This window comes from Chiloscyllium plagiosum, unplaced genomic scaffold (genome assembly GCF_037043375.1).
Source record: "Chiloscyllium plagiosum isolate Xiang-an unplaced genomic scaffold, Cpla_swu_hap1 HiC_scaffold_37, whole genome shotgun sequence".
Taxonomy (NCBI): Eukaryota; Metazoa; Chordata; class Chondrichthyes; order Orectolobiformes; family Hemiscylliidae; genus Chiloscyllium; species Chiloscyllium plagiosum.
Window position 1 is genome coordinate 34,190,404 of NW_028270175.1, and position 23,328 is coordinate 34,213,731.

The window sequence follows — 23,328 nt, forward strand, 5'->3', positions numbered from 1 at the left end:
AGACTTCAGAGGATTCCAATGAAATTAATTAAATAATTGCTCACAATAAATTAGACTATTAAATACATAGTCTAACCCCTGAGTAGTTATTCAACTGACCCCCACACTTGCCTCAAACACCCCAACTATACCTTCTCCAGACCACTTATACCATCCCAACATGACATCCATGAGACCCTCTCTAACCAATACATACGTACTCTCTCTGCACCCGAAACCACCCTTGCCACACTCCAAACATAATCCCCCTCCATCATGGAGGCAACAAGCTAACTTGGAGTCATAGAAATGACTGTTTGTTCCTCTAGCTAATAATATTTCCCATTACCATTGCTTTTCTCCTCCTCTTCTGCCTTTTCACAAACAGTTGTGTCACCCACAATGCCATGAACGTAGTTGTGACTGCATTTTCTGATATAAAGCACTTCCACCAGTATTCCAAATAGAAAACCAATTAATGAGTGAGATCTCTGGAGACCCCAACCTGGTTCTCTTGCATCACTTAGTGGTTACCTATTCCCTTCTTATCTCTATGCTCGTGGCCTGCAGTATAACCACTTATACACTAACTCACTGCATATGTGCTCGTCTGGGTCACTGGTAGTATCTATCACTTTCCACATACCATCGACCATGCATTCCATGTAACTGAGCTGCGCTGCAAAGCATTGACTTTACTTGATTTCTGCTAACTAAATTTTAGAGCTCTGATGAAGAATCATCCAGACTTGAAACATTAGCTTACTTTCTCCCCATGGATGCTAACTGACCCACTGTGACCTCCAGCATTTTTTATTTTCAGTACAGATTCCAGCGTCTGCAGTAATTTGCTCCTCCATAACTATATTTTACTTTAGCTTACTTCAAAAAAAATTTAGAACTGTTATTAAAACTGACTAGGAATGATAAATCCAACTAATATTTAACACATTTGACCAGTTGCTATAAATCTTATTTAAAGCATCCCATTCCCACATAAATCTAATATACTGCTTACTCTGTTTGATGTGCTCCCCTCGCTATAGTTTGAAAAATTGGACTCCCCTGACTCAGAGCACCTCACTAATCACCATCTAGTTTGATCCTTTGCATTGTTTATCAGATGATGTTTGAACCTTGTAGTGCACATCATACCTGAATTGTATCCACAGATGCCATTTGAGATATTGGATAAAGATGTGGTAGGAACCTCAGGGCTTATTTTTTTCTGTCCTGTTCGAGGTCAGTCATCGCAACATAATTAATATGTTAGTTTAGATTAGCTAACTCCTCACAGCCTGGAAATTCGATCTTGAATTTCATGGCTAAACATTATACCAGTGGCTTATTTACCACCTAGGCTTCTAGAAGATTAGAGCTTTCATTTCTGTGTTAATTATATAAAGTTGCTTATGCTGTTAGAGTGAATATAAAGTAGCAGATAGTTGCTTCTTCATTGGTCAAAATCTTTGTGATGATGCAAGAAGTTATAATTGTTACATGTTGAAAGTATTTGTTCTGACATCTTTTTTCATTTTAATCTTCCTTTTTCCTTGATAACTAAGGTTCTTTACTTCTGAGCAGAAGTACTCGTGCAGAAGGATAGACTAGTAAGAAGGGAATAGCAGGGTAGATCAAAACCATTGAGAAATAGCATCATCTTCATTTCCAAATGGGTATCTTGTAAGAAAATGATACTAATAGACTTTTGGGTAGTAAGATATCTGATGAGATTTCATATGGTGTCAGATAAGCCCTCAACATTAAGTTGTAAGATTTGGAGAGTATACCTTATTGGTCAAAGCCAGATGGTTTTGGGCAGACTGGGCTTCTGGAAAGAGTCATTTATTTTTCTTTTGGAATTCAGTCAGTTTGTAAGATAATGTGCTTCTTCGCTGATCTCTGGTTCTGACAGAGAATATGGCACAAACGCTAATCCATTGTTCCCCAATATATATTTGTAGTGCACAGTTATTGTATGGTGTCCCCTCTACAGATATTGTGCTGGTCTAATTACCTTAAATTCAGCAAATAAGAAGGCTATCACTTGGCTTCAGGGATTCACATTCAGCAAGTAAATAATCGAATGTCAGTCTCATTTTCTTCATTTGTTCATGAAATGTTTAATGTTTTTCATAAAAGTGCAAAAATTATACTATAACATGGTGTTTTGTACTTGACATTCTTAGTTTGCTGGAGCAAAATATCACTCTTTGAGGCATGATGTACCTCTAAGAAGAACCTTGTTAGACTTGTACAACGCAATAAAGTTGTACATTACTGCATTAATAACTTTATTTTGCTGTTGTACGCTACATATTTTACACATTACACAACAAGTTGTATGTAGCCCCGGATGACAAATTGACATTTGTTTCTCACTAAGAAGTTTACTTTCTTGAAGCAAACAAAAGTACACGGCCACAAAATGGTGAGAAAATCAATCCTTTATAAATTGACTAATATTGATACTTTAGTCTAGAAATGTGCTAACAGTTTCTAGTAACTTGCATGTAAATACCTTACACAAGGAAGCAAATTGCAAATTGTTTAAACAAAACATGCTGCAAACCAAGCAGAAGCATGAAGATTCTCTGTAGACATTTTCCACAAAGAATCTAAAGAGCTATACAATTTTAATCAAGCTACTTGTTTGCCTTTACATCCATTCATATTTTTGCACAATTAAAAACAATAGAACGGAACATCTTGTAACAATAATTCAGTTTTCCTTGACTTAAGTAACTTTTCATCATGTGCATCAGCCAAAGCTTTTAAGTTCTGTTGCATATTCAGAGTTTGGAATTATTAAGCATGCAAGTGTATTTTCTTTAAAAAAAAATCCTTACCACCCGTTTTCCTTTTAGAAAAGCAGATTTTTTTTTTAAAAATGCAACAATTCTTTATTTCATCTAAAATTATTGACTCCTTTAGTAAATGTTGTTTTAACTTCGCTATCTTCCCTGTGGGTGACCTCAATTATGTGGTCATTATTCTGGGTTGAGCCTTGGCATAATATACCAAATAGATCCAGTTACATTTGCGGTAGACTGCTGTAGTAGATGCATAACTTTATGATATGAATAAAACTGCTAATGTGTTTTTATATACTGTTAATAACATGTATAGGTTACTTTTGAAAATAAAAGTTGCAATCATGTTGTCTACAACTACTTCTGCACTTAAAGAACATTTAGTTAAGTGGGTTTTATTTTTGGGAAGGGCAAAACTGTTCAAGGGAACAGAATTATTCTAGCGCAGTAGGTGGTTATTTGGCCTGGCAAGTCTGCACTGGTTTTTTTGAATGAATGATTTCTTTCGCAAGGTTTGTGAAGGTTTGTAGCTCAGGTTGAGGTTTAGGGTGTAGGTTTGCTCGCTGAACTGTAGGTTTGATATCCAGACGTTTCATTACCTGGCTAGGAAACATCATCAGTGGCGACCTCCAAGTGACGCGAAGCTGTTGTCTCCTGCTTTCTATTTATATCTTTCTCCTGGATGGGGTTCCTGGGGTTTCAGAAATGACAGCCAGACTACTGAGACCCCTCTGAATCCTAGTAGCACACAAACCCGCCAACACTCTCAAACAAAAACTAACAAACTTAAAAGACCCAGTACAACCCATGGACAAAACCAATGTCATCTATAAAATTCCATGCAAGGACTGCCACAAACACTACGTAGGACAAACAGGAAGAAAGTTAGCCACCAGGATTTATGAACACCAGCTAGCCACAAAAAGACACGACCCCCTCTCCCTCATAGCCCTACACACGGATGAAAAAAAACACCATTTCGACTGGGACAACACATCTATCCTGGGACAGGCTAAGCAAAGACATGCCAGAGAATTCCTAGAGGCCTGGCACTCCAACCACAACGCCATAAACAAGCACATAGATCTAGATGCTATCTATCAATCCCTCAGAAAACAAACAGGAAATGATATCACCACAAACCCCAGGAACCCCATCCAGGAGAAAGATATAAATAGAAAGCAGGAGACAACAGCTTCGCTTCACTTGGAGGTCGCCACTAATGATGTTTCCTAGCCAGTTAATGAAACGTCTGGATATCAAACCTACAGCTCAGCGAGCAAACCTACACCCTAATTGATTTCTTTAATGCCATTGTCCTACCTTCTCCCCATAGCTCAGAATATTCTTCCTTTTCAGATCACAGTCCAATTCCCTTTCAGAGACCGTAACCGCCCGTTCTATGAAACTTGTTTTTCTTATACTATTTTTTTTTTGTTCTTTTGCCAATTATTGAAATCTGTGCCCTCTTGTTCTAGACTTATCACAAGTGAGAAGTTTCAGCCGATCTACTCTGTCCGGATCCCTGGTGATTTTGAATATATCTAACAAGTTTCCTTTCAGCATTCCTTTCTCTGAGCAAAACAGTCTTAAATTCTCCAGTCGAAGATAAAGTTTAGTAATTCTCAGCATAGCTAGATTGTCAGATGAGCTTCATATGAAATGTATAAGCGGCACGGTGGCTCAGTGGTTAGCACTGCTGCCTCACACCACCAGGGACCTGGGTTCGATTCCAGCCTAGGGCGGCTGTCTGTCTGTGTGGAGTTTGCGCATTTTCCCCATGTCTGTGTGGGTTTCCTCTGGGTGCTCTGGTTTCCTCTGTCAGTCCAAAGATGTGCAGATTAGGTGAATTGGCCATGTTAAATTGCCCATAGAATTAGGAGCATTAGTCAGGGATAAATACAGGGTAGGGTCTGAGTGGATTACTCTTCAGAGGGTCAGTGTAGACTTGTTGGGCCAAATGGCCTGTTCCCACACTGACTGTAGGGAATCTAATCTAATCAAGATTTATAGTGAGGAGTTTTTTTTTTATTCAGTCATGGGATGTGGGCATCATTGGCTGGGTCAGTATTTATTACCTGTCTCTAGTTGCCCTCGAGAAGGTGATGACGAGCTGCCTTCTTGAATTGCTGTATGGAGACGTACAAGGCCAACAGTGAGAGAATTCCAGGATTTTGATCCTGCAGTACTGAAGGAACGACAATATATTTCTAAGTCAGGATGGTGGGTGGCTTAGAGGGGAATTTGCAGATGTTGGTGTTCCCATGTATCTGCTGCCTTTGTCCTTCTAACTGGCAGTGGTTGAGAGTTTGAAGGAGCTGTCTAAGGAGCATTGATGAATTTCTGCCTCATATCTTGAAGCTGATACACATTGCTGCCACAGAGCATTGGTGGTGGAGGGGGTGTTGAAAAAATATGGTGCTGGAAAAACACAGCAGGCCAGGCAGCATCCAAGGAGCAGGAGAATCGATGTTTCGGGCATAAGCGCTTCCTCAGGAATGACGCTGGTGTGCCAAACGGGCTGACATAAAAAGTAGGGGGGAGAGGCGCTGGGAATAAGATAGGTGGAAGGAAGTGAGGGTGATAGGCCGGAGAGGGGGTGGGGGCGGAGAAGTCAGGAAGAAGATTGCAGGTCAAGAGGGCGGTGCTGAATCCGAGGGTTGGGACTGAGAGAAGGTGGGGGGAGGGGAAATGAGGAAGCTGGAATAATCTACATTCATCCCGTGTGGTTAGAGGGTTCCTAGACAGAAGATGAGGTGCTCTCCCTCCAGGCATCGTGTAGCCAGGGTCTGGAGATGGAGGAGGCCAAGGACCTGCATGTCATTGGCGGAGTGGGAGGGGGAGTTAAGTATTCAGCCACGGGGCGGTTGGGTTGGTTGGTGCGGGTGTCCCAGAGGTGTTTCCTGAAACGTTCCGAAAGTAGGCGGCCTGTCTCCCCAATGTAGAGGAGGCCACATCGGGTGCGGCGGATACAGTAAATGATGAGTGTGGAGGTGCAGGTGAATTAGCGACAGATATAGAAGGATCCATTGGGGCCTTGGAGGGAAGTGAGGGGGGAGGTGTGGGCGCAAGTTTTGCACTTCTTGCGGTTGCAGGGGAAGGTGCCGGGAGTGGAGGTTGGATTGGTGGGGGGTGTGGACCTGACGAGGGAGTCGCGGAGGGAGTGGTCTCTTCTGAATGCTGATAGGGGTGGAGAGGGAAATATATCCCTGGTGGTAGGGTCTGTCTGGAGGGAGCGGAAATGACTGAGGATGCTACGATGTATCCGGAGGTTGGTGGGGTGGAAGGTGAGGACCAGTGGGGTTCTGTCCTGGTGGCGAATGGAGGGGCGTGTTCAAGGGTGGAGGTGCGGGAAGTAAAGGAGATGCAGTGGAGAGCGTCGTCGACCACGTCGGAGGGTAAATTGCGGTCTTTGAAGAAGGAGGCCATTTGAGTTGTTCAATAGTGGAATTGGTCCTCCTGGGGGCGGAGGTGGAGGAATTGGGAATATGGGATGGCATTTTTACAGGGGGCAGGGTGGGAGGAGGTGTAATCTAGGTAGCTGTGGGAGTCGGTCGGTTTGTAGTAAATGTCTGTGTTGAGTCGGTCGCCCGAGATAGAAATGGAGAGGTCTAGGAAGGGGAGGGAGGAGTCTGAGACGGTCCAGGTAAATTTGAAATCGGGGTGGAAGGTGTTAGTAAAGTGGATGAACTGTTCAACCTCCTGGTGGGAGCACGATTGATGACATTGATACAGTCATCAATGTCGCGGAGGAAAAAGTTGGGGGTGGTGCCAGTGTAGCTGTGGAAGATGGACTGTTCCACATATCCGACGAAGAGGCAGGCATAGCTGGGGCCCATGCGGGTGCCCATGGCTACTTCTTTGGTTTGGAGGAAGTGGGAGGATTGGAAGGAGAAGTTGTTAATAGCGAGGACCAGTTCAGTCAGTTGAAGGTGGAGGGGGTGGTTGCATGTTGATGTGGTACCAATCAAGCGGGCTGCCTTGACCTGGATGGTGTCAAGCTGTTGTTGGAGCTGCACTCATTCAGGCAAGTGGGGAGTATTCCATCATGCTCTGGACTTGTGCCTTGTAGATTGTGGACAGGCTTTGGATAGTGGGGAGGTGAATTATTCGCTGTAGTTTACAGCAAAGGGTTTGGGTTTTTTTTATGGAATGTTTGAAACTTTCTTGACAATATTCGGTGAGTGAAGTGGTACTTCTGACTGCTGGAATGAACAAATGAACCAGGTGTTTCTTAATATTACATTGGTGTAATTTCAATGCCTGCAATATATTTGAGCGTGTTCCAGAAGTTAGTTTCTAATGTGAGTTTTGAAATGAATATTTTTTGCAAGGTTTTGTCAAAGGGAATTTGATACAATTAGCTGGCTAATTCATTTAATTGGATATTACTTCCAGTAATAATTCCAACGTCAGTCTTTTAGTTACTCCATTTAAAGAAATAGCCTTGCACTAATGTCCTTACAATTATACAGCAAGCTTTATCAAAACTAAGGAGACTAAGCTTTGCTTTGGTATGTCCCACTGAAGTGTGCCAGCATTGCAAGAACTCAACAGATCAAACAAATCTAGCTAATTTGTGATTATCTGCACAGTGGGGTTAAAGAATTTGGTACAAGTTTATTACAAGCAGTCACATGTTTAATGATAAAGTAAACTTTACGAAGTTCTATTTTGGTCCATTCTTATTCTCCACTGTAGTTTTCAAAATGAGCTTAAGTATGTGTTTATAATCTAATAATTAATATTAGAAAAAATGCAGAAGAATAGTATTTAATGGTTTTCCTACATAAAGTACAAGTTTGTCTATTAAATGATGCACAAGTTTATCAATAAAACACAACATATCTTGTCAATTTCTATTAACTGCAATTTATAAACCAAGAGCTATTTAACAACAGTAGAAAATAAATTAGTTCTGTCTCTAACCCATACGTGATAACTAGCTGTTGATAACCATAATAAATCCTATCTTAAACTAAGATGAATATTGGCTCCAGTTAAGAGCTGAATTTTCTTGTCATTTATTCTCAATACATCACTATTTCCTAATTTAGGTATTCTTTTGGCATCTCATGGGCTAGCTTTATCCTATCACTGGAGAAGAAGCAAGTTCACTCAGCTAAATATGCTAATATTCCTGTGCACGTAGATACATGCCAATCTCTAAGATGAACAAAAGTTGTTCATCAACTGCAGCCCCATATGGACAAATTGTCTAATTTCAGTATACTGGAAAGGTGCAGCAAGTCAGGCAGCATCCAAGGAGCAGGAGAATCGACATTTCGGGCATAAGCCCTTCTTCAGGAATCCTGAAGAAGGGCTTATGCCCGAAACGTCGATTCTCCTGCTCCTTGGATGCTGCCTGACCTGCTGCACTTTTCCAGCAACACATTTTTCAGCACTGATCTCCAGCATCTGCAGTCCCCACTTTCTCCAATTTCAGTAAACGAAAGGACAGTTAGCAATTTAGAAGTTACATGAATTTGCATGTGCTAAAGTCACATGAATTATTTTCATTGGAGTTGTTACTTTGACACCCAACTCCCCCCTATCAAGACAGGTACACCTCGGATATTCTGAATTTTGACAAGGGGCTGATTTTCCAAACCTCTTCCACCAAGGGAAACACCTACTCTTTGAGAGCAACAAATCTGGAACAAGAAGTAGAGAGATAAGTAAGGAGATCAGAGGTGATGTTCTCTGTCTTCCTACCAAGACTTACACCCATTTGTTCAAATGAATACACAAATAGCTGGTGGTGACCTTGAACCTGAACTTACTGTCAAACCAAGTGTCACTTCCAGTGCAGTGTTTGCATGAAATCCTGCGAGAGAACCTAGGGAGGCGATGGCCTCCATGGTATTGTTGCTGGACAGTTGATTCAGAGACTCTGGCAATGTTTTGGGGACCCACGTAGGAATCTTGCCACAGTCGATAGTGGAATTTGAGTATCTGTAATTGAGCTAATGGTGACCACAACTCCATTGTCATCTGGTTCACTAACGTCCTTTATGGAGGGAAACTGCCATCCTTCCCTGGTCTGGCCCACAGTAATCTGGTTGACTCTTGACTGCCCAGTGGGCAGTAAGTGCTGACATAGTGACACCATTATTATGAATTAATTTTTTAAAAACTGGATTGCAACTAGGCTATGTTAATAGTTTGATCTGCTAAATGTAGGCACCCCTTAATCAATGTAGGCACACTTAGAATTGCACCAAATACTGAAACCCTCAAAACAAACCTCTTCATTTGGTGAACTTGCTAGTATTTTGGTGGTGTTATGGTTTTGAAAGTGAATCTCTATACTTTTTCAATTAAGTAAAATGCATTCTACATTCAATCCTGTTTTGCTTTCAGATCTTGACATTGAGAAGTATAGCGACAGGGATAATAAAGTAAAGCCAGAAAATATTTTGGCAACAGGGTATATCACCTTGTCCCATGGAAGAATATGCAGCCCAGATTGAAGAAAATAAACCATCAAATATATGTCAGTAACTTGCCTTCCTAACCTAAATAAAATGTATTTAGAAACGTATTTCTTTAGTAAACTGTAACTTCTTCAGGGATGTTAACATTTTTCACTAGTCACTGGACATAACAGATCATAATTTTGTTTAGTTCCAAGCTTTATGCAAAAGAAAGAAAAAGTATTGAATTGATTCTAGTCCGACCAATCAATAACGAATTACATTGGAAAAGCATTTTAATATAGTGCCACATTCCATCTGGTCTGGCACTTCAGTCTTGCTCTCCAAACAATCTGATTGATGTTAAGGACCTACAGTGCTAGTGGGAAAATATAATTTCCTTATGAGTCACTGATTCATGCGTACACTTTTGAACTTGGGGAGAGGCAGTTTATGTTTCTGCGTTTTCTTGTTATATTTGAGAACTGAGCATCAATGTTTTCTTTTGGAGTAGTCTGCTCTTTAATTAAATTTGCGTTTTGTTTCAGATTATAAAATTAACTTTCATATCATTTAATTCTATTGAAGACCACAGTGACATTTTGCTGTAAAATTTCAAAAGTGTATTTAATTTTTCTTTGACACATTTAAAGACTTCTTAGGGAAGCTAGTAATTTTTGTTTAATTTTGTAATTATTTTCAGACGTCTAATTGTGTGTGAATGATTTAGCAGAGAGATGAAAGGATTTTCTCAAAAGCTTTGTATTGAAAAATCCATCAATCCATAATTTAGTAAGAAAATGCATTACTAACTGTTAAATTTCCCATTTATGAAGTCACAAATTGTCAAGTACTCAGGGCTTGAAGCTTTGAGGTCGAATCTTCATTTCAACTTGTTTTAGTGAGTAACTTGAACCATGCCAACCATACCATGTGATGCCATCAGAGTTTTGAGTGTGCTCTCCTTGACGATAGTAAACTCCATTCAGATTAGAATCTGAGCAACAGTTGTACCAGTAACCACCTGCAGAAGATAGGATAATAAGCTATTATATAAGTTGTGGTATCATTTCTTATGGTTAAAAATTAGGGAGGCAGCAGGCAAGGTGATTGATGGTAAATATTTTTCAAAATTACAAGAGCCAGGTGGTCATTGTGGTCTTTTCCAGTCCAGTGCAGTCAAGAGATTTTTCTTTGCAATGCGTTCATAGAATTTACCAATATTTAGTAGATTATGCAACATATTTTCACAATCCTTATTACTATTGAAGGGTTTTTCTATTTTTGGTCAGACATTCCCATTGCAAGGAATTGTTTTACGAAAGGTTATTATTTTCCTTCTGGAACTTAATTTTATTATAGCATTGTATAAATGAACGCTAACTGAAAATTCTGTGATCCATCCAGGGCACAATAGCATCTTGTTTTCTTTTTGTTTACTTATTGGCTCTTACCTTTGCGGAAATGTACACAGTTGTCCACACACTTGTCATGGTCTCTATCCTTTGTACTGAAGGCAGTATTATTGTGGTATCTGAGTGAATCTCGTCCAGCTGTCCCATTGTAATTTCCAATTATTAATTTGTAGCTATTCAATTCATCGCTTATTGAAAAGTAGTCGTATTCTGCATAACAAGTATGTCCTTCCCAGTCCTATTGTTACATAATTAAACAGTTCACTTACATGATATAATTTGTTACTACCATGTTGTAAATGTTAATGAATGCATTAATTCACATTTAGAGTATACTTCATTTTTAAGATGCAAATTTAAATGTTACATGATTTTCTCCAGTTCTGTTTGTTAAATATTCCAACTGAAAACAGAAATCATTATTTTGTAATTACGAATAAATAAATGGATTACCTCCATATCAATTCTCAGTATACTTGGCTGCCTCGTTAACCGAAAAATGTGATCGTTGCCAAGCCAGAAGTCCCCACGGATGTTGCCAAACCCTCGCTTGTACTGTTTCCAATCACGGTAGAAAGAGCTTAGTCCAACTTTTCGACGTTGTATAACGGTCCAACCACCACCTTCAGTTTCCATGTCACAGTATACCTGTAATAGTCCAAGTAATTATTCAATATGTCATAAAATGTATTCTTGAAAGTTGATGCTATCAGCTAGACTTTCACTCTCTGATAATAAGATTCAAAGTCTCATTCACTCCTCGAAGTTTTGACCCATAACATATTGCCTGATCATTTGGATGAATGCAGAATTTTGATTTGGATTTCATATTTGGTAAGCTCAATTGAAAGCATTATGTAAAAGATACAAATTAACATATTGGAAATACTGGAAATTAGAACTAAAACTAAGAACAATTTACTGTAAAAATAGAATGAAAGTAGCTTGTAAAAATAGAATGAAATGTTAATGTTTCATAAGTAATCCTAATTAATTAATTGTCTTTGCAAATACTAGCTAACTGTATATTTCCAGTTAATTGCATTTTACTTCTGTAGAATACCTACAGTGTGGAAGCAAGCCCTTCAGCCCCACAGATCTACATCGACCCTCTGAAGAGTATCCTAAGCAATCATTTCCTATTACTCTACATTTATCCCTAATGCACCTAACCTACACACCCCTGAACACTATAGGCAATTTAGCATGGCCAATTCACCTAACCTGCACATCTTTGGATTGTGGGAGGAAACTCTGGCAGACACTGGGGGAATGTGCAAACTCCGCACAGACTGCTGGAATCGAACCAGGGTCCCTGGTGCTGTGAGGTAGCACTGCTAACCACTGAGCCACCATGCCACATTCTATTAAATTACATTCTTGTCATTGGACTTCTGCTGCTGTGGATCAATTAAATTTTTAAAAAGATAGTTGCTGCTTTCTTCCTGTTGTGAAATGTTGCAACCTTTTGGTCCGATTTCATTGTCAGTGGCAGAAAGAAAATGATTGAAAGTTCCCTGATTGACAGAGAGTTCATAAATTAAAATGGATTTGAATCATTCAAGCAAGTTCTGTTCTAACTTCAATAAAGATATTTGAACATGGAATAAGATATTAATTATTAAAAGAGCAGGGTTGTTGTTACTTAGATTTTTTTTAGATTACATTACAGTGTGGAAACAGGCCCTTCGGCCCAACAAGTCCAAACCGACCCGCCGAAGCGAAACCCACCCATACCCATACCCCTACATTTACCCCTTACCTAACACTACGGGCAATTTAGCATGGCCAATTCACCTGGCCCTGCACATCTTTGGACTGTGGGAGGAAACCGGAGCACCCGGAGGAAACCCACACAGACACGGGGAGAACGTGCAAACTCCACACAGTCAGTCGCCTGACGTGGGAATTGAACCCGGGTCTCTGGCGTTGTGAGGCAGCAGTGCTAACCACTGTGCCGCCCAAACAGTACTTATTGCAGTACTGTTTCGATTTAAAATTCTTATGCGAGAGCAGTCACAAGACTGTAGTCCCTCTTTCAACAGTAAAATCCATTAAAAACTATGGGCTAAATTCTCCGTGTTTATAAGGATCACTAAAGTGAAGAGACGATATTTTAGTGTTCATGGACAATTCTCGTACCAGAGTATAATCTTCACAAACAATAAATAACGTGATTGTGTATTGCAGTCTACCAATTTAAATATTTTGTGACAGTGAAGCATGTGCAAAAGATGACAAGAGTAAAGGATGTCTCTTTTGAGCAGCATCACCTCAAATTCTGGAGTTGCCAGGAACTCGTCGGCAGGTAGCTTGTATACTCCAGATATTCGGTAATTCTTCTGATATAGCGATGTGCAGTCATAGATGGCATCTGCAAACAGAAGATTAAACTCTATTATTATTCCAGAATTCCCAAGTTTTACGTCAGACTCTTACTGTTACTGTGTATGCATGAGCAAAAATGAAGAGTGGCCTCCTTTCTAGTAATAGCTTTGTAAAATGTTTTCCACAATGAGAGGTATAAATTTGAACAATGGTTGAAATCTGTGCTGATATATCATATTCACTTGACCAGGAAAAGTCCATTCATTTTTTTTATCACTGTCAATGAAATAAGGCTAAATATTGACACACTATTACAGTAAGAAAGCACTGAACTGAGTTGAGAATTATCTTGATATTTCAAGTGTTAGCTGTGAGAATATTAGCAAATGCAGTATACATACAGGTCACTGAAATATTCTATGTATTATTCCTGTGTAAATTTTGTACCCACTATGTTAGCATTATTTTATTGTGGGTACAGACTTGTGTTTTGCTTTAACAAACTGAATTAAATTGCTCATTTATCCTAATTTATCTTAGTTTTGTTTCAAAGCTCTTCTGCTTCTCCTTTCGTCAGAATGTATAGACGTCATAAATGAATTACTACATTTTACTCTGTATCTCAATGCCTGAACCCTTTCTCACAAGGGACTTATCCAATTCACTCCTAAATGTATTGATAATGGCAGCCTTAGAGTGCTTCCCACGACAAATTGGTCAGTATGTTAACCATACTCTGTTTAACGTTTTTTTTAATTCAAAGACTATATATTTACCTGCCTCTTTGAAGTTCAGAATCACAACTTACCCTTCATTGGCACACCAGAGAATACTCCCTAATTTGCTTTTCATGAATTTTCTGTTTACTGCTGTCTAGGGCTAGAAAATAAAAACTTGTAGATATTTACATTTGATCTAATTTGAGTCACTTGGTTTAAATACTGTTTTTATCTTCCAAAACAAAAGAAACCAGTGAGCGTACTTGACCCATGTTGATGGAAATAACTCAGCCATGCAAATTTATAGCTTTTCTGTATGTTTACTAACTGGAGCAAATTAATTATTTAATGTTTACAAGTTCAGAGGTTGGAACAGTTGAGCTTGGCTGTTAGATGTAAAGACAGTGCAAACCTAATTAAAGTCAGAATAGTGCACTTCTAATTCAGCCTATTTGAATTTATGTTGATGAATAGTTTTTTATGTAACTTGGAAACATTAAAGAGACGCTTCCACTTTAAATTTAACTTTGTGAAGATTTTGAGAAATAAGTCTTACCAATACCATAATGATTTAAAAAAAAACACTAAAACAAACTTGTGGAAAATTTAAATTTTTGTTGTGTTCTTTTTGTTGAATGTGATTTATCAAGAATAGGTTAAGATAGTAATATGTTGGTTTGTGTGTATTCTTGAATTCAGCAATGCTAGTTACTGTTTATTTGAACGATTTCCAAAATATGGTTCCGTACACAAAATTGTGGCTTGTCAGATGTCCAGGGTAAAGAAAGCGCAGGGCTGGATTGTTCAGTGGAAGTTTAAATAAATATGAGCACACTTCATAGGTTAGGTGCAGAAGCAACAAAAAAGGGAAACTACATTATTTATAGAACTCTGAAGTCATTACGGCAGAGAACTGTTAAGTACTCCAGAAAGTGAAATATGCAACCAGATGATTTTTCACCATTCAAATAAACAAAGCAGAACAACTTTGGTCCTTCAGATATTTGACACTTCTTTTACAACTGCTTCCTATGCTAAAGTGGCTGATTTGAATTTCGGTATCAAATAGGGTACAGTATTTGGCATTAGGATTCTTGAACTAGAGAGGACATAAATCAACTTGGTTTCTTGCTTTTTCAGCAGTAAAGTGATTGAAAGCTTCTGTACGTAGGTATTTTGAAAACATAATTTGGCTTAATTGTTATGAGGAAACCAGAGCACCTGTGAAAGCCAGTGCAGACATTGAGAATGTGCAAACTCCACACAGACGGTCACTCAATGTTAGAATAGAGCCTGGGTCCCTGGCTCTGTGAGGCAGGCAATGCACTAAAATGTCATACGTTGAATGAGCAGTTGCATATTTCTCGGGATAGATTATTACATATAGTTATTTTAGAGTCGAATGGTTTAACAATTGCTGCAGTAATTCATTTAAACAATTTGATTGATTGCACCTAATGAAAATAGCCTTTGGATCTTGTGGGTGGATGTGTCGTTCTGCCTTACATAATATTTCTATTTCCCTCAATGTGCCATTTGCATGAATAATTGACGTTTATAATTGCAGCTAAAGATTGAGATGTATGAATGAAATCTCAGAAGTTTTTATTCAGGTTCACATTGACCAGGCGATCATTTGTTTTAATTTGTAAACCTACTTTGATTGAAACTGGATGACAGCAATTTGAAATCTTTCTTGCAAAGGTTTGAGAACATATGTTAGTCGTTACTGCAAGAGTGACTTGTCAATGCAGTATTTATTATTCTGTGATCCTTAATAATTCTCTTTTGTCTCATTTTTCTCATTTTCCACTAAAGTCACACTTATCTGATTATTATTTCTGAAAATTCATGTGCAGCTCAAAATGACCATTTATTTGTTAAACTTTGCAAATCATAATTGCAACATCTCAAATTATAGGCCAAGCTATTGGGCTGTGGATGATGAAAACCTGCAGTTACAAAACAATTCTATCCGAGGGAGTTAAAACCCATTTTACTGAAGAAAGGGACAGCCTCATTTGTGCTATGTTTGATGACTGAAGAGTCTGACAACAGTCCTTACTGTATTGGTTTGCTCATGAAATAAGGCTATTTGATTAAGTCATTGAAGGATGCTCACCATCTCTAGATTAGTAATTAGATGAGTGTGACTTTAGTGGAAAATGATAAAAATGAGAGACGAAAAATAACCTTAAGACAATTATTAAGGATCACAAAATGATAAATACTACGTTGACAAGTCACTCTTGCAGCAGTAACTACGTACATTCTCAAACCATTGCAAGTAAGATTTAAAATTGTTGTCGTCCAGTTTCAATCAAGATAGGTTTACAACATTAAAACAAATGATTGTCTGGTCATTGTATACCTGAACAAAAATTTCAGAAATTTTGTGTTTTCTCTCTTTTAGGTTCAGAAGCATTCTTTATTGGCAGAACATATCATTATGGTGTAAATGTCTGTAATCTGTCAACTGATGAGGTCTGTTTTAGCACTTCATTCAGATGGCACAAAATTGGTTGAGTGTCTAGGATGTATGAAAAGAAACTGAATTCTGACTGAAACCTTGTCCTGATATTTTAAACTTATTTAACAGTTCATTCATCTTGTAGAATATCATGACCTTTTAGGTCCTCCACCAACTGTCCTCCCTCCTCCCCCCACCCACCTCTTTCCCCAACCGCCTCACCCTGCCTCTTTCTCTGAGCCCCTCGCCTTGCCTCTTCCCCAACCCCCTGACCCTGCCTCTTTCCCCAAGCCCCTCATCTTGCCTCTTCCCCAACCCCCTCACCCTGCTGCTTCCCCCACCCCTCTTGCCCCGCCTCTTCTCCCCCATACCTTACTCACCTATCCCTCTACCCCTTCCCCTTTGCTCCACCTCTTTCCCCCAATTCCCTACCCCACCTACCCCTCCACCCCTTCCCCTTAACACCCTGCTCCCACCTCTTCCCCTCCTCTACCTCTTTCACCCAAACCCCCACACCCCTCATCTCCCGCCCACCCATCATTCCTCCCACCTCTCCATCCCCCCAAAAAACCCTCTGACATCTTTACTTTGAACTTCATGAAATGGAAAACTGATTTTAAAATTTCGTTAAGGTCTCATCAATGTAATGTACTGTAATCTAACACTGATATACTACTTCGATAAATATCAGAACACACAAAGACTAAGGTGTCTGTCTATTTTCAATACCTTCTGCTTAAGTTATTGTTGAGAGGTGCAGTTTGAAACACGGAGCAGTGTTGTCCTATCAAATAATGTGTCACTTTTAAAACAAAATCAGTTAAATGACTAAGTAATTGACAGTAAAGCACAACTGGTGTTAGATTGATCCAGATTAAATTTGATGTGACCTTTAAAATTATGTTGCTGATGTTTAGAGAAATTCAGCTTACGTTTTTATAATAGTAAGATGGCACAGGCAATCAAAATATGAAGGGCCTCTTCCTAGACAAACTTTCTCCCTTGAAAAGAGTGCATTGAATCTTTTGCATGCATCTGAATAACTGCATAGAACCTTACTTTAATATCTCACTCAAAAGATGACACCTCTGACAGTACTGGATGATTGCTGGACTGTATAAATGTGTCAGGAAGGAAAAAGTGAGGACTGCAGATGCTGGAGAGCAGAGCTTAAAAATGTGTTGCTGGAAAAGCGCAGCAGGTCAGACAGCATCCAAGGAGCAGGAGAATCGATGTTTCGGGCATAAACCCTTCTTCAGGAATGAGGAGGGTGTGCTAAGCGGGCTAAGATAAAAGGTAGGGAGGAGGGACTTGAGGAAGGGGCGTTGGGAATACGATAGGTGGAAGGAGGTTAAGGTGAGGGTGATAGGCCAGAGAGGGGGTGGGGGCGGAGAGGTCGGGAAGAAGGTGGCACGGTGGCACAGTGGTTAGCACTGCTGCCTCACAGCACCAGAGACCTGGGTTCAATTCCCGCCTCAGGCGACTGACTGTGTGGAGTTTGCACATTCTCCCCGTGTCTGCGTGGGTTTCCTCCGGGTGCTCCGGTTTCCTCCCACAGTCCAAAAATGTGCAGGGTCAGGTGAATTGGCCATACTAAATTGCCCGTAGTGTTAGGTAAGGGGTAAATGTAGGGGTATGGGTGGGTTTCGCTTCGGCGGGTCGGTGTGGACTTGTTGGGCCGAAAGGCCTGTTTCCACACTGTAATCTAATCTAATCTAATCTAATCTATAAGATTGTAGGTCAAGAAGGCGATGCTGAGTCTGAGGGTTGGGACTGAGAAAAGGTGGGGGGAGGGGAAATGAGAAAGCTGGAGAAATCTGCATTCATCCCTTGTGGTTGGAGGGTTCCTAGGCAGAAGATGAGGCGCTCTTCCTCCAGGCGTCGTGTTGCTATGGTCTGGCGATGGAGGAGACCAAGGACCTGCATGTCCTTGGCGGAGTGGGAGGGGGAGTTAAAGTGTTCAGCCACGGGGTGGTTGGGTTGGTTGGTGCGGGTGTCCCAGAGGTGTTCTCTGAAACGTTCTGCAAGTAGGCGGCCTGTCTCCCCAGTGTATAGGAGGCCACATCGGGTGCAGCGGATGCAGTAAATGATGTGTGTGGAGGTGCAGGTGAATTTCTGACGGATATGGAAGGATTCCTTGGGGCCTTGGAGGGAAGTGAGGGGGGGAGGTGTGGGCGCAAGTTTTGCATTTCTTGCGGTTGCAGGGGAAGGTACCGGGAGTGGAGGTTGGGTTGGTGGGCGGTGTGGATCTGACGAGGGAGGTCACCCTCACCTTAACCTTCTTCCAACTATCGTATTCCCAACTCCCTTCCCCCAAGTCCCTCCTCCCTACCTTTTATCTTAGACTGCTTGGCACACCCTCCTCATTCCTGAAGAAGGGCTTATGCCGAAACGTCGATTCTCCTGCTCTTTTGACGCTGCCTGACCTGCTGCGCTTTTCCAGCAACACATTTTTAAGTGTATAAATGTGTCACCCTAGTCTAGGATCTGCAACTGAGGCAAGCATGCTACCATTGATTCAAGCTGATAGTTTTGTCCTTTGGCACTACAGACAGTACAGACAATTGGGTCTTCATATATAGTAGAATTAAATAATGTAACCAACCTAGCAGCTTAAATGTGGAACCATGAATATTGTTGGGTTATGGACTCCAGTTTCAGTAGACTGAATGGATGGAAACCATTCTAAAATTCAATGTATCAATAGAAACTGAATCAATGTAAAATAGAGAGAGCAGTGTACTGGATCTATTTTCTCAAAATGAGATCAAAAATTGAATAATGATATAAATGGTAAGATCCTCAATCTTTCCAGACTCTTTCTGACTGCTTTAGGTGAAGTGAAAAGTGGGATCCTTTCATGCATTTTTTAGATAGTGATTGAATAGCGAAAGTATGCCATTTGGTCTGCTTCACTAGCAGGTGAGAATGCAAGATTGCTGAGATTTCTTGTCTCATTGACTCCGTCTGATAGAATGTGAATCACAGACTCAAGGTCTCTGAATGGAATGTGAGTGTTCTTTGTATGGACTCCGGCTACATGTGCAAATATGAGTTTACTACTGGTGTGTTAAACACGCAAGTGTATAGGGTAGGAGCTGGCAGGCATGGATTTCTATTTTGAGATTGGAGATAGAAAGCCCTTTGGTAATTTCACAATATGTTCTGCTTTGAGGAAATTTGAGCCAGTGAATGTAAAAGTGGGGTTCTTGGCCATTGCGATACAATCCTGGTTCACAAGTTGCAATACATACACTGTTAAAAATGATGTAGGATCCCATCATGATGTTGTCACTTATGCCATGCCCTGGTTTTCAAGTGATGGATTTGCCTTCACTATTTTAAGTTTAGAATGCACATAAATTCAGCCATTACATAAAATGAGATAGGAATGAATGATTGTTTTAAAATTAGTTTCATATGAGGAGACAGTTTTTATTCCTGCAAAGTTTGACCTAACAGATAAAAAGAAAAAAATTAAACTGCTAGTATACATCTGTGTTCTCACTATTACAGTTGATTCAAAAAGTCTTGTAATATTGAAGTAAAGATAAATGTGATTACGGCAGCATTTAAATGCATTGTGCGATAACAGAATTTTTGAAATTTTAGATGAAATTTTTTTAGACTGTTCAAATTTAACCATCGGTATTTTGTGCTAAAACAGAATGTAATTTGAACATAATAGCTCTTCAGGCAAAATCAACTCAAACATTCTATTGTATCAGTTCTGTAGTTTCTTGCGTAACTCCATGTTATGTACTGACAGCATTAAATATCTTCTGTAAATGATGAATGCATGGCTTAATTTTAATTGATTTTCATATGAATTAAAAGTAATATCTTGATTACTTTAACAAGTCAAAACAAACTTGAAAGATCTGCACTACTTTGGTGTAGGCTGTTGCAGAAAGAAAATACAGTGAAATTAAATCTGTTAGTAAGTAAAATATAAAAATGTTTAGTAGCCCTATTCCGAGGATTTGGGAGGGTTTGGTTGAGGTGAGTGAGTTCAAAGGCACATTCCTTTTTTGGAGAAGAATTACTGTGCTCTTTCATTTCAAATATGATCCCTGATTTATTCTTTGTGAGCCGTAGTCCACATAATTGAAAGTTTTCCAAATTATATACGAGTTTGAATGGGATCTCGCTCAAGAAAATTGGGAATACCCAGACTACATTATACAGCTGTGTTTTATTAAGTAGAAATTTGGCTTTCATCTGTCAGGCTCTGTCTGATAATGCTCCTATCACGTTCCTTGGAATATTTTACTGTTAAATGTGATGTACAAATGCAAGTTGTCATTCATAATTGATCAATGTGAACTGTTTCTCCATAATACTGATATATAAATGTGAAGTATTATCTTTGATTAATTTCAATTATAAAGAAATAATTGTAACTATTTTCAAATTGAAGTGCTTTTAATATTTTTTCAATGGCTAAAACACCTTTTAAAAGTTAAATTTCAATTGCCTGTGTTTATTAATTCCAAACTTGACGTTCTGACAAATACAGAGGCAAATGTGAGAACTGCAGATGCTGGAGATCAGAGTAAAGATTAGAGTGGTGCTGGAAAAGCACAACAAGTCAGGCAGCATCCGAGGAGCAGGAAAATCGACGTTTCGGGCAAAAGCCCTTCATCAGGAATGAAGGCAGGGAGCCTCCGGGGTGGAGAGTTAAATAGAGAGAGCCCATTTATCTCTCCACCCCGGAGTCTCCCTGCCTCTATTCCTGATGAAGGGCTTTTGCCCGAAACTTCGATTTCCCTGCTCCTCGGATGCTGCCTGACCTGCTGTGCTTTTCCAGCACCATTCTAATCTTGACTCTTGTGACAAATGCGTTTAATACATATTCCTTCCCATCTATTCCTCACTAGAATAATCTGCTCTTACCTGTTGATGTCTGTGTAACTGTTTGGGCTGCTTGAAGCTGAATAATGTCTATCCGATTGTTGACTTCAGAGTATTTTCCTTCAGCTTCTGTAATACGAGATTCCATCTGCCGATAGCCATTTTCCACTTCCATCATTTGCATGACTACATTTATCCAGTCAGTCTCCTGTTTCCTACTAAGCTCAGCCAGAATGCTAGTCAGGTTGGCCACTTGGATTTTCAGCTCTTTAACATCATCACAGCAGGTCGTGAGTTTCAGAATGTTAACTCCTCCTGTGGTTCCCCTTCTCCGAGGTGCTTTCTGAACCCGGCTGTAGCTTGGAGAAACGATGCAGAGGAACAAAATGAATGAAAGAAGCCAAAGGAAAATTTTGACTGTCATCTTTGGAATTTAATTAATGTAAAAATCTTATGTCCTTGGGCTTAAAACACTTGCCGCTTTGGATTATGTTTTCAAAAAACGTTAACAAAACTAATGATCTGCTTTGTCAGAGTGTTTTAACGTTTTGTATTAGTAGTTCAGAATAATTAGAAGCACATTGTTGAGAGAAATTCCTCTTGTGCACTTTATCCAGTGAAGATTGAAACTTGCGAATTAAGTGTTCCTGGTGTCCTTTTCTGAAAAATGTAGGCAGTCTTGAAAATAGCTCGACACAGCATCTTAAATACCTAATGCATCTTTAGTCTGTGCCCCTCCCATTCCTTGCTCCTGCACATATGGCAGGCTCCTCCCAGTCCATCAATTAGCCTCAGGTGCTGACAGGAATGTGGGCTGGAGTTTTCTTTGAGAGAAGGATGCCTTTTGTTTGAAATTTGGCGAGCAAAGGACCTCAGTCCTGTCAGCTTTTCCTGATATCATATTACCAGTGTTGTGGAGGAAGGCAGCAACAGGTTTATGTATTTTTTGTCCCATTTCTTATAAATACATGCTGTGATGAGATAAAATATTCAAAGCTGTTAATACAGTTCAGTAATAACTTGCAATAGTACACCACACTCAAATACGCACACATGTCTACGTGCATTTCAATGAGCTTTTAAGCATAAAATCTATTCTACATCATGTTAGAATAAATATCTTTTGAAAAGTAACAAAATAACAAAAGTCAGCAATTTTCATTTTTGTGCAGACAGGATACTATGAGGTGATTACTTCAGACTGTTAAAATACTTAAGCAGCATACTGTTTCACTTACTTGTACAGCTGATATACATTTCATTTGAGGTTAGCCACAACATGTGACTCATGTTGCAGATTTATCCTGCAGTCATTTGTAATCAAAATTATGTTTCAAAAGTAGACTGCATTTTTATTTTGTGATATACTTCACATGTTAACTGAAATTAAGATAAACTGCTTTAAATAACATTGCAAACAGTAAATCAAAGCCAGCTCTTTCAGAATTTCAGATGTCTGTCCTCACGTTTTCCCGTATTGCATCCCATCTTCCAAGTTTTTATCCACTCGCTGAACCTGTCTGAATCTCTCTTAAACTGTCTATGCCATTCTCCCAATACTGGCCTTCCCACTTATTTTTGTACAGTGTCATCTGCAAACTTGACTATAGGATATTTCACTTCCTTCATCCATGTCATTCATATCTACTGTAAATAATTGTGACTCCATCGTTAACCCCTGTATCACTCCATAAGTTACAGGTTGCCATCCTAAAAATGAGGTTATGCTCTTTGGCAGGATGAATAGTGGAGCTGAATATTATTTGTATGGAGAAAGACTGGAAAAAGCTGCAGCACAGATGGATTTTAGAGTTCTCATCTATAAATCTCAATAAGCTAGCACCCAAGTTCAGCAGGTGATGGGGAAGAAAAATTGACTATTCGCCGTTATTTCGAAGGGAATGGAGTATAAAAATAAAGAAATCTTGAAAAAACGATACAAGACATGAATTACACCACTGTAAGAACATTGAGAGCAGTTTTGATCCACTTATCAAAGGAAAGACATACTAGCAAAGGGGGCAGTCCAGAGTAGATTCATCAGGTTGATTCCAGGTATGGAGGGATTTTCTTATGAGTGGAAGATGGTGTAGTTTGGGCCTGTACTCAATAGAATTTAAAAGAATGAGGGATGACCTTACAGGGGGTGCAATCTCAGAGTAAGAGGTTACCCAGTTAGAACAGAGATGAGGAAGAAATTGTTCTCTGAGCGTGATGATTCTGTGGAGTTCTTTATCATATATGACTGTTGAGGCTGGGAGTTAAGTATATTCAAGACAAAGATAAATTTTTAATCAGTATGGGAATCAAGGGTCATAGGGATAAGACAGGAAA

The 23,328-nt window shown here is 39.5% G+C and overlaps 2 protein-coding genes across 4 annotated transcripts in view; one reads left to right on the forward strand and one right to left on the reverse strand.

The window, feature by feature from the left end:
- Nucleotides 1–23,328, forward strand: part of mtor (mechanistic target of rapamycin kinase) — a 387,814-nt gene that overhangs the window by 149,708 nt on the left and 214,778 nt on the right. The window lies entirely within an intron of this gene.
- angptl7 (angiopoietin like 7) lies at nt 9,271–21,418 on the reverse strand. The gene is made up of 5 exons (XM_043675590.2): nt 21,037–21,418; nt 12,897–12,997; nt 11,077–11,271; nt 10,663–10,861; nt 9,271–10,232 (listed from the first exon to the last, which is right to left on the reverse strand). Exons 1-5 carry the CDS (start codon nt 21,416–21,418, stop codon nt 10,063–10,065), a joined length of 1,047 nt encoding a protein of 348 aa, XP_043531525.2. The 3' UTR covers nt 9,271–10,062.

Coding starts and splice junctions, on each gene's coding strand:
- angptl7 (XM_043675590.2), bottom strand. CDS start 21,418: ATGACAGTCAAAATTTTCCTTTGGCTTCTTTCATTCATTTTGTTCCTC. Junction 11,272..12,896: donor TGGCAACTCCAGAATTTGAG/GTGATGCTGCTC, acceptor GGACTATTACAG/GTATACTGTGACATGGAAAC. Junction 10,862..11,076: donor TACTGAGAATTGATATGGAG/GTAATCCATTTA, acceptor ATGTAACAATAG/GACTGGGAAGGACATACTTG.